The 12,000-nt window shown below is 40.3% G+C and overlaps 1 protein-coding gene across 1 annotated transcript in view; it reads left to right on the top strand.

Annotated features, from left to right (window-relative positions):
• Positions 1-11,691, top strand: part of loxl2a (lysyl oxidase-like 2a) — a 59,151-nt gene extending 47,460 nt beyond the window's left edge. The window contains exons 9-14 of the mRNA XM_017719474.2: positions 252-417; positions 1,588-1,828; positions 6,162-6,277; positions 7,145-7,281; positions 8,358-8,469; positions 9,920-11,691. Coding sequence (XP_017574963.1) covers positions 252-417; positions 1,588-1,828; positions 6,162-6,277; positions 7,145-7,281; positions 8,358-8,469; positions 9,920-9,987 — 840 coding nt within the window. The 3' untranslated portion in view covers positions 9,988-11,691. The remainder of the gene's footprint in view (positions 1-251; positions 418-1,587; positions 1,829-6,161; positions 6,278-7,144; positions 7,282-8,357; positions 8,470-9,919) is intronic.
• The last annotated feature ends 309 nt before the right edge of the window (positions 11,692-12,000 follow it).

Here is a 12,000-nt window from a genome sequence, read left to right on the forward strand (position 1 = left end):
AAATTGTGTTTTTTCTTCTTCTGTAAAGTTACCATTTCTGAGGTACAAGGTTTGTTTCGATAGCAGTGATTTATATAATATCTAATAGTAAGAAATTGGTTCATGATGATTGGTTCATGATCATTTGCAGTGTCCCCTATATTAGTCTATAGTGGTAAACCAGGATATGATGTGATCTTTAATGTTAACCTCTCTGTGTGTTTGTGTCTTTGTGTGTGTGTGTGTGTGTGTGTGTGTGTGTGTATGTGAAGGAGACGTGGTACTGGCCAGGTGATGTCAGTGCGGACAGCGTAATAATGAGTGGGGTTCGGTGCTCTGGTACTGAGATGAGTCTGGCTCAGTGTCTCCATCATGGCAAGCACATCAGCTGCCCGAAGGGAGGAGGACGCTTCGCCGCTGGAGTCTCTTGCACTCAAAGTACGATCCTTAGGGTTACTTTATCACATGCTACCTGCCACTATGCCATTAAAGCAATAGTTCACAAAACAGTCAAATGCACCCCTTTCCACAAATGTATCTGATCTGCCAACACAAGTTCGGTGTCTGAAGTTTGCTTCTTTAGCTTTTGCACTGGAGATGCAAGGCTAGTGCAGCTAATAAGGGATAGATACTTAAGTACACCAGTTAGCTTAGTACTAACTGCATGCTTAAATCATCACACTCAACAAAAACCGTGCGTTCAGCAACTTCTAACAGACACAGTTCAGAATCCAAGCCAAAAACTACTGTTTTTAAAACTACCACTGTTTTTAACTATGCAATGTACTTTTGTTTAACTTTTTCATCATATTACTCTACTTATTACTTAGTACAGTATTACTTTATTATCGTAAAACAGCCCCAACAGTTCACAGATGTTCAAATTGTTAACAAACTATTTGGAGAAATTTAATTCTCAACAGTCTTAGAGTTAGGATTAGACTTTGTGTTTAAGTTATGATTAGATTTAGTGATGTGCAATGTACAATTTTCACACATCATCCATTTAAACACAAACTTTTTTTCATGGTAATTAATGGAGGAATGTGTGACATCCTGAAACAAAATCATTCCTATATTAACCTTTTATTCCACCACAGTCACTGTCACATATGTGGCCAAATGTTGTGCAGTACTTCTGTCATCATGATACATGTACACTAGCAACACCCTTGCAACCACTTGGGATACCACTGGAATGGCCTACCAACACCCACACAACCACCATAGCAACAACATAGCAGCTCCCCAGCAACCACAAGAGATCCTAGCAACTGTGCTCAAGCGTTCTCTTCACTGAAGCTAATGGGGTCAAGGCCCACCCCTGAAAACAGCCCTGTATCATTATCCCTCCTCCACCAAACTTTACAGTCAGCACAATGCAGTCAGGCAGGTAATGTTCTCCTTGCAATCGCCAGCAGACTGCCAGGTAGAGAAGCATGATTTAATGCTTAATTACTCCAAAGAATTCATTTCCATTGCTTCAGAGTCCAGTCACTTTGTGCTTTACCCCATTGTTAAAGCACATTGTTTGTACAAATGTGGTAAATATGATATATAACCTATTATCTGATTGGCTGTTAATCTAAATCCGCTCTTTTCTCTCAGCTGCATCTGACCTGGTGCTGAATGCTGAGGTTGTTGAACAAACCACATATCTGGAAGACCGGCCAATGTACGCCCTGCAGTGTGCGCATGAGGAGAACTGTCTATCCAGCACAGCCAATCCAGCTGACCAGGGCTCATACCGCCGCCTGCTCCGATTCTCATCACAGATCCACAACAATGGCCTGTCTGACTTCAGACCACGAGCTGGACAGCACAGCTGGATCTGGCACGAGTGCCACAGGTCAGGAAACAACATCAGAAAATCAGCTGGTTTAATTCATTCTTCATCTTCAACAGATCAGCTCATATGCTCATATGCAAACATAAATACTTTACACGGTGTATGTATTTTTTCTTTACTTTTTAAGCCAGTTATATTAAATTTTCTTGCCACAACAATTCAGCCTGTAAGCGTATGAAAACCTTGTATAACAAACCTGATATAAAATGCAGAACTGATATCATTCTCAAAGCAAACATTTAGAAGTTGGACATTTTATTGGAAACACCTACCATATAGCTCCACTATGTAGGTGTGCCATCAGACTGTAGCTCATCTGATATTGCACAGTTTATCAGCCCCCCACCACCCCACCCATCAGTGGATAGCAATGACTACCAGAGCACCGCTGACTAGGGGGTAGATGCATGTTTTTTGTTTTGCTACTGTTTTTCTGTGAGCAGATGCTGCCATTTATGAATAAGGAGGGGCCTGACACAATACATATACAAGTATATAGAGAATACAGGATACATAATCCCTGAAAAACTACAGAAACAGTTACTGTTCTATTAAGTTTATTTAAGAAAAAAAAAGAGTCAAAGTTATGAGTGCCTAGGGAGCAGTTGGTGGTTAGGTGCCTCAAGGGTATCTCAGTCATAGAGGCACTGCGGATAGGGCTGCCCACCACAAGTGTGCTCACTGCCCCTAGTGTGTGTCTTCACTAATGTGTATGTAGTGTTTCATTGGGGTTCAGATGGGTTAGGTTGCGGAGGTGAAGTTTCCCCATTGTGGGACTAGGGTTGCTTAATCTAATTAATCTCTTTCTCTGTCTCTCTTCCTTCCTTCCATTATCAATTAAGCAATCTACTCAGAATTTTGACTCAGTTTTTCTCTTAAATGAACTTGATTAAATTGTTCACAGACTGTCAGCTCAAGAGATTGAACCGGTGACCTTCTGGTCGCATGGCTGGTTCCCTAACCTCCAGCAAATGACTGCCCCAAACTGCTTGCTTGCTCACCCAAAAAGGGACTTGAATCCTGGATCCTCAGATTAAAAGTCTGATGCTCTACCAAATGAATCAGAATCAGAATCCTTTATTGATCCCTGAGGGAAACTGCAGTTGTTGCAGTTGCAACCATTTATGTAAAAGAATAAACACTTTAATAATTTAAACAAAGATAAAGAGAAATTTGCAATATGTACACAGGATTTAAGTTCTTATGAATATAGTAAAGTGGCAGTGACTGTGATAATAAATATTAAACATCTAGTATAAGGCAGTTCAAATGATTGTACCTCTAAGTTATTGCACCCAATTATTATTATTACACATATGAACAGCACAGTTAGGTATTGAGTTTTGCACAGATGAACCACATTTTGTGAATCACAGACTGAGGGAGGAGTTATAGAGTTTGATGGTCACAGGTAAGAATGACTTCCTGTGGCGCTCTGTGGTGCATTTTGGTAGAATGAGTCTTGCACTGAATGTGCTCCTGTGTCTCATCACTGTGTCGTAGAGTGGATGGGAGCCATTGTCCATAATGGCCTAGCGAGTCCAGCTCCACACCCAAAACATCGCCGGCCTTGCAGCCGAGTTTGTTGAGTCTATTGGCATCTGCCACCCTCAGCTTCCCCAGCATGCAACAGCATAGAGGATAGCGCTCGCCACCACAGACTTATAGAAGATCCTGAGCATAGTCCTGCAGATGTTGAAGGACCTCAGGCGCCTCAGAAAATAGAGACGACTTTGGCCCTTCCTGTAGAGGGCGTCAGTGTTCCTAGCCCAGTCCAGTTTATTGTCAATATACACACCCAGATATTTGTAGTCCTCCAGTGTCCACACTGACCCCCCTGACGGACACAGGGGTCACCGGTGCCTTGTCCCTCCTCAGGTCCACCACTAGTTCCTTTGTTTTTGTCACATTGAGCTGCAGGTGGTTCTGCTCGCACCATGCAACAAAGTCCTTCACTGTCGCCCTGTACTCTTCCTCATCCTTGTTGATACATCCAACTATTGCAGAGTCATCAGAAAACCTCTGAAGGTGGCAAGTCTCTGTGCAGTAGCTGAAGTCTGTGGTGTAGAGGGTGAAGAGGAAGGGAGAGAGAACATTTCTTTGTGGAACTCCACAGGCATACATACTGTGGTCTGCCAGTCAGGTAATCAACAATCCAGGACCCGAGGGGGACATCTACTTGCATCACTATGAGCTTATCACCCAGAAGAGCAGGCCAGACAGTGTTAAATGCGCTGGAAAAGTAAAAAAAACATGACCCTCACAGAGCTGGCTGGCTTATACAGGTGACCGTATACTCAGTTGAGCAAGTAGATGATGGCATCTTCAACTCTCAGGCTGGGCTGATAGGCAAACTGGTGGGGGTCCAGAAAAGGCTGGACTATGGGTTGGAGCTGATCCAAGATGAGCTTCTCCATGGTCTTCATGACATGGGACGTCAGTGCCACTGGCCTGTAGTCCTTGGCATCACTGGGTCGTGGCGTCTTTGAAAGAGGAACAATGTAGGACGTCTACCCTCTGGAGACTCAGGCTCATGTTGAAGACATGATGCAGTACTCCACAAAGCTGGGAGGCACAGGCTTTAAGCACCCTGGGGGAGACCCCATCAGGGCCTGCAGCCTTGTTTGTGTTGAGTCTCTTCTCTGAGTGGAATGGGCTGCTGTGGACCGGCAGCAGAGGAGTCAGGACGGGGAGGACAGAGCCTGCAGTATCAAATCTGTTAAAAAACTGATTTAGCTTGTTGGCCACATCCATACTGCCTTCTAGTCCTCTGTTGTTGCTGGACCTGAAGCTGGTGATGGTCCTCATTCCATTCTAAAGCTCCCTCATGTTGTTCTGCTGGTTTCAACTCCAGCTCCCTCTCTTACTTGTTCTTCGCCTCCTTGATAGCTGTCTTCAGTTTCCTCTGGATCATTCCAGTGATCGTTCAAATGAGCTATCCAGGCTCTGTAGAGAGAGAGAAAGAGAGAAGAAGAGAGAGACACAGAGAGAGAGGAACCCATAGGCAGAGAGAGGATGAGAAAGAGGGGGGAGGGGAGGAGACAGAGGAAGAGAGACAGACAGACAGAGAGAAGGCGCAAGGTGGGGAGGGATTAGATCCGGCCAGTCAACAGAATGACAGAATTGTCCAGAGTTTATGAAGAACCTGTATTAGACTAGATTTCCATCTCAGCTGTTCACGACCATTTATCTCCAAAAAAGCAGCTAAACTAGGCTGTATAAACGGGTAAACTGTAATGTTCGGCTGTGGGCGACACCTATTAACTAAAGCACTTATAATAAAATATACACAGCAGATTTTAAGTTTAATAAACAGAACCATTATAAAAGACAGAAGAAAACCATGAACACAGTACCCGTTTAGCTCGGATCAGCTAGCTTGGCTAACGCTCTCAGCACGTTTTGTGTTTGCCCGCTGATAATAATGCCATTTTGTTTAGTTCATGTGAAAATGAATACAGATGACCGGATGCAGTCTGTTGCTCGTGTGTGCTGGTTCAGTTCTCATCTGTTCTTTTCCACATCTCTTTAGAGCTGCTGTTTTTTGATTGGTGAATCTTTTTAATTTAAAGTTTGTATTGGTTTCTAAGCAAATACACATCATTTATTTTTACTCTGTAATGTTAAAAAATTTAAATAGTGAAAATTAAAGTAGTGAAGTAAAAGTATTTCATTACAAATTAACCCAGGAAGAATACAATGATTTAATTCTAGTCCAAAAGTACCGTTACAGGGAAAACTGTACCCAATTACAGTATTGAGAGTAAATGCAATTTGTTAATTATACCGCTGACCATGGGATATGACTTCTGCTTTTTTTCTCGTCCTTCATATTTCTTATAGACTCCCCTTCATTTCTGTCCCCATGCAAGAACTATTATGTCTTTACCTGACAGCTACCAAACTGCATGTACACACTCAAGAGAGGTCCTCAAACTCTACTGCACAGCCATACTGACCTGTACTCCTCTATGTGTTGTTTTTTCATCCTTTGTTCATCCCATAGCCTCCCAATCATTTATCATCATTCAAAACAACTAGTAACCACTTGGCAACCCCCTTATCAAACACTTAGTTCATACCCCTCATGCTATAGCAACTGCCTAGCAACAAACTTGCACAATCACTCTGCATTTTCTTCAGGAAATATATTGTAATGATATTTATTCTAGTTAATATTTAACTTTTTATTTACAGCTTTTCCTGTTTTTGGAATCTGTTATTGTGTGGTAACGACTCTTGTAATCAATCCCCATCACATGGAATCAGTCAACTCTGAAGGTTCTAGACTCTGCCATGTGTGAATGATTGTTTGTTTGTTTGCTCTGTGCAGGCACTACCACAGTATGGAGGTCTTCACTTACTATGACCTTCTGAGTCTGAATGGCACCAAAGTGGCCGAGGGTCATAAGGCCAGCTTCTGCCTGGAGGACACGCAGTGTGATGAGGGTCAGACATCCATCCCATAATATTACACAACCATATCATTTAATAACCAGTGATAAATCAATAGAAATTGTTTATTAATTTTAATCTGCTATTGGTATAAATGTGACAGTGCAGACCATCTTATATGGAGTTACTAATTACTAGTTGATTATTATTACATAATAAAAAGAGAAATAACCATTTTAGAATTAGTTTGTTTACTACTACTACTACTGCTATTACTACTACTACTACTACTACTACTACTACTAATAATAATAATAATAATAATAATAATGATAATTATCATGTTTAATTTGTATAATGCCTTTATCATACCCAAGGTTGCCTTACTGATGCAGCATTCAAAATAACAGCAACATTTATTATTATTATTATTATTCTTATTATTATGCTTTTCATTTAAATGTCAGTACAGTCATATGCAAAGGTTTAAACATTCCCTGGTCACATGATATGCTTTACTGATTTCCTAAATAAAAATATGAACACATCCACTATGGAGAATTCAGATTTTTGAATTCAAAATTTCTGTGTAAGATTTCTATTTATTTAACATTGTGGAAAAATATATGCCATAATTTTTGCACAGGCCACATTTTATGTTTTATTTTCCACACTATGTTAAATTCAGTTAATAAACACTAATAATGTATTAATATCTGCTGAAGTGTGTCTCTGCATAGGATATGTAACTTATTTACACAAAACACACGCCAAAGCTTTTGCACACGACTGTATTAATTATTTATGAGCTGTTACTCACATGATGTATTTATTGTGTAGTAGAATGCAGGATTAAAGGCTGCGCACTGACATGTTTATAGATGTGTATGATATTCTAAACAGCTGTTCTCTTCATGACAGGCATTGAGAAGAGATATGCCTGCGCTAACTTCGGTCAGCAGGGCATCACTGTGGGCTGCTGGGACACTTACAGACACGACATAGACTGTCAGTGGATTGACATCACAGACGTCAAACCAGGAGACTACATTTTCCAGGTCATCATTACATCTAAACAAACCATAAATCACTCCATAATCACAGCAGTAAAGCAGTTTAGAATGGTTCAGATACACTATATGTTCAAAAGTATTTGCTTGTCTGCCTTCACATGCATATTACCTGGAGTGACATCCGATTCTTAATTCATAGGGTTTAATATGATGTCAGCCCAATCTTTGCAGCTATAACAACTTCAACTCTTCTTGGAAGGCTTTCCACAAGGGTTAGGAGTGTGTTCATGGAAATTTTTTGACCATTCTTCCAGAAGCGCATTTGTGAGGTCAGACACTGATGTTGGACGATGCCTGGCACTGATGCCTGGCTCACAGTCTCTGCTCTAATTCATACCAAAGGTGTTCTATCAGGTTGAGGTCAGGACTCTGTGCAGGCCAGTCAAGTTCTTTCACAACAAACTCGCTCATCCACGTCTTTATGGACATTGCTTTGTGCACTGGTGCGCAGTCATGTCGGAACAGGAAGGGGCTGTCCCCAAACTGTTCCCACAAAGTTGGAAACATGAAATTGTCCAAAATCTCTTGGTGCTGAAGCATTAAGAGTTCCTTTCACTGAAACTAAGGGGCAGAGCCCAACTCATGAAAAACAACCCTACACCAAACTTTACACTTGGCACAATGCAGGAAAACGGTTACTGTTCTTCTGGCAGCTGCCAAACACAGACTCGTCCATTGGATTGCCAATTAGAGAAGCGTGATTCGTCACTCCAGAGAACACCTCCCCACTGCTCTGGAATCCAGTGGCTGCGTTTTACACCACTGCATTCGACGCTTTGCATTGCCCTTTGTGATGTAAGGCTTGGATGCATCTGAAAACGCATTACATGAAGCTCTCTACGCTGTTCTTGAGCTAATCTGATGTTTGGAGGTCTGTAGCGATTGACTCTGCAGAAAGAGAGAAATAAAATTAAACGCATTTACAATGTAGAGACATTATTATACAGAATGCACACTGATGCAGACATAATGATAGTATATAATAAATATATAGTCTAACTGACTATAGTTCTCTGTATATGTAGAGGTGTTAACATCAGGCCTATTTGTATTTTGTGCAGGTTGTAATTAATCCCAATTATGAAGTAGCCGAATCTGATTACACCAACAACATCATGAAGTGCAAAAGCCGCTATGATGGGCATCGGATATGGACGTATAACTGCCATATAGGTGAGCTCTGAAACCTTTTCAGCACTGCATGAGTCATTTGTTTATAATGATCCCAATAATGGAAACACAGTTATAATACACTATACATGAAATAAGTCATCAATCAGGGGATGTTTCATAATGTATTTTTCACTTAGATGGATCATTTTAACCAAAGGTCAGTCCAAGAGGAGATGTAGAAAGTACATTCCTTTTGGGCCATCATGAAGAGAAATTTTAGTACCAGATTTACAAAGCCCAGATTTATACCCCGCCAATTAGCATAATACTAACTGTATGTATAAAAACATGAATCAAAGCCTATGTGGTTTCTGACACTGTATGACATACTGTATCTACAGACATGGTCTAAACGACAGCACATAACTAATGCTTAATAGATGCTAATTGGTGGGGTACACACTTCCATTACTTGTTAGCTACACTATCAACGTGGTGGGTAGTGGTGGGTAGCGCTGTCACCTCACAGCAAGGAGGGCCTGGGTTCGATTCCCTGGCCGGGCGACTAGGATCCTCTCTCTGTGGAGTTTGCATGTTCTCCCCGTGTCTGCGTGGGTTTCCTCCGGGTTCTCCGGTTTCCTCCCACAGTCCAAAAAAGACATGCAGTCAGGCCAATTGTGTAAAATGATAAAATTGTAAGTCACTCTGGATAAGAGTGTCAGCCAAATGCCGGTAATGTAATGTAACATAGTTCCAGTACTAAAATGTCTTGGCTTTAGTGCTCTGACGATGATCCAGAGAATTACCATTCTGTAAAGTCATCCAGTTTCCTCAAACACAAGCGAGTCCAAATTGAAAGTGTTTGGAGGGAGCATTTGAGCAAAATCATAGTTTATAAGTGCTTAAGCATTTTACTGTAAAAGAATACATTAATTTCCTGAACACTGAATAGCATAAAACATTTTATAACACAGATCTTATATTTTTGAGAGCTTAAAACAGTGCCTCATGTATGTTCATGATGTCAGTGAGCGAGAACAGTCAATGAGTTGCTCTGCTCGCCAACCAATCAGCACTCAGTACCCGTAATGTTAGCCAATCAGCACTCAGTAGCACTAAAATTAACTAACCAGCACTTGGTAGCAGTAATTGCTAAGCAATCAGCATTCATTAGCTGTAATGCTAACCGATCAGCACTCAGTAGCAGTAAAGCTAAGCAATCAGCACTCATTAGCAGTAGTGCTCACCAGTCAGCTCTTATTAGTAGTAATGTTAACCAATCAGCTCTCAGCAGCAGCACGTTCTAAAATTAAAGTTTTGGGCAAGAGATACTATTATAATCTTTTGTTTAAAGCCGTTTAGCTTCATTCACTCTCATTCATTGACTTGCTTGCAGGCGCCCTCTGGTGTTTTGCAGGAACGTTTTTGGTAAAACTGGGGGAAGGAAGAGGCCAGACTCCTCAAAAACCGCCTCTGATGCTAATCACAATGGTACCTTTGTTTCCTGTAGGTGGTTCGCGGAGCTCTGAACTTGATGACTTTCCAGGAATACTGACGAATCAGCTACAGCGCAGGTAGAGAAGATGAGTGAAGAGGAAGCCCAGTGTCCAGCCTGACTGTTAAACCAAGACCAACCACTAGAAGGAATGTTAGCCATGCTGAAGTCAGCGACTCATACCTCTCACCACATACAGTACTGTTTACTGTCTACAATCGTTACAGCTGGAATTAAGAATTTAATAAGAAAACCTTTTTCCCTCAGCTTCTTTTTCTTTTTTACATTTGAAATACCAGCTGCTCTTTACATGGAATGAACATTTAATGATGAATCAATAGAAAATCTTTCATTTACATTAAGACTGTTAGAAAATTCTTTCAGTTTCTATATTTCTGTTTTTATGTTCTATACCCCATTTGAAAATTTCTTTATTTTAAGTTATTAGAAGTAGAACGTTCTAGATATTCTTTTTGGTAACACTTTACTTCAGGGCAGTATGCATACGGCTATGTGATAAACTCTAACACAAACCTACGAAAACATTTATAAAGGCATATTCCAAAAGCGTCACATCCATCAACTTCTGTCAGGTAACATTGATTTTTTTCCTGGTGCTTTACACCACTCCAGCCGACATGTGGCTTTGCACATAGTGACCTAAGGCTTGTGTGCAGGTGCTCAGCAGTATGGAACTCTGTAGTGAGTAATGAAGTACATTAAGGGTGATTTTTACATGCTTAAGCAATTGGTAGCACCAATTTGAAAGTTTGCCGCCTCGTGGCTGAGCAGTTGTTACTGTGGCATGCTTCCATTTCATAATAATATCACTTACAGTTGTCTGGGGCAGATCTGGAAGGACAGGAATTTCACAAACTGACTTGTGATAGAACTATAGTCCTATGACCCATGCTACTGCAGAGTCTGCAAGCCTGTATGCTTGATTTTATACAGCTGTTAGTTTGGCTAAAACACCTGAACTAAATGATTAGGAGAGGTGTCCACATACTGGCCATATAGTGTGTCATCAGCATATGTGATATTTACACCTACTAAAATAAATGATTATGTAGGTCGTGTCACTTGTCATGAAGGGCTTTTGTAGCCTTATGAACACCTCGCTGCAAGTGTTATCATTTTTTCAAAGGTGCTATGTGAAGATTGTTTTGAAACACAATCTTATGACGGCGATGATACGTTACTTACAACCTACATCAAGTTCTTCTGTCCCTTTAAATTGGGGAATGCGTACTGTATGAATAAGACTATCACTTGAAATGATCCTTAATAATTTCTGTATTTGGATCAATGATACCATACCAATGACAAACCATCAGCAGATCATACTGCAGTGCTCGCTTTACCATATCAGTTTTATTTTCACAGCTTTGCATTTCACATCTGATTATATTGTATCATAAACTGTGCAGTTTTTCATTCTTTCAGCTTCTCTAGCTAATTCAAACATTCATCCAGCATGTCAGGTAACTTATTCCTACCAGTCAGGGATCTTATGTAAAGTACGCTAATTTTATGCAATGTGAAACTGTTAAAGAAAAAAAAAGTTGCCATTTTTGAAGCTTTTGTTGAACTATTGCTCTCCGTTTTATGAGGGCACCTAAAACCATTTGAATTGTTAATACATAAATGATGTGTTTACTTTTTGAATGGACAATAAACATTGTGCCTCATTGTTTTCTACCAATAAAAAAAGATGTGTCTTTTCTTGGTTTATCAAACCTTTTGCTTAAACATTTTAATCACTTTAGAGAACTAATGTTTAACCAAGCAATGGAAAATGGTTGTGAATAAAAATATAAAACTGTATGTAAACCAAAAATATTTAAATGTAAGACAGGTGTACCCAAACTTTTTTCAAAGACGGCCAGACTGTATGTTAAAATAGCCAAAGGCCAAAATGTTAGTGGTTAGAACTGGAGCTTTGTGTGAGCTACTGTGTTTATCAATGTATATAAGATGCACACATCTCCTCTTATTGTCTTTTTTCATCAGTTTGCATCAGTAAGCACTTATGACAAATAATTAAACTGTTTAAGAGGAACAATAAATAGTGTAAAAGTAGTAATGTATTCGCG

This window comes from Pygocentrus nattereri, chromosome 18 (assembly GCF_015220715.1).
Source record: "Pygocentrus nattereri isolate fPygNat1 chromosome 18, fPygNat1.pri, whole genome shotgun sequence".
Lineage (NCBI taxonomy): Eukaryota > Metazoa > Chordata > Actinopteri > Characiformes > Serrasalmidae > Pygocentrus > Pygocentrus nattereri.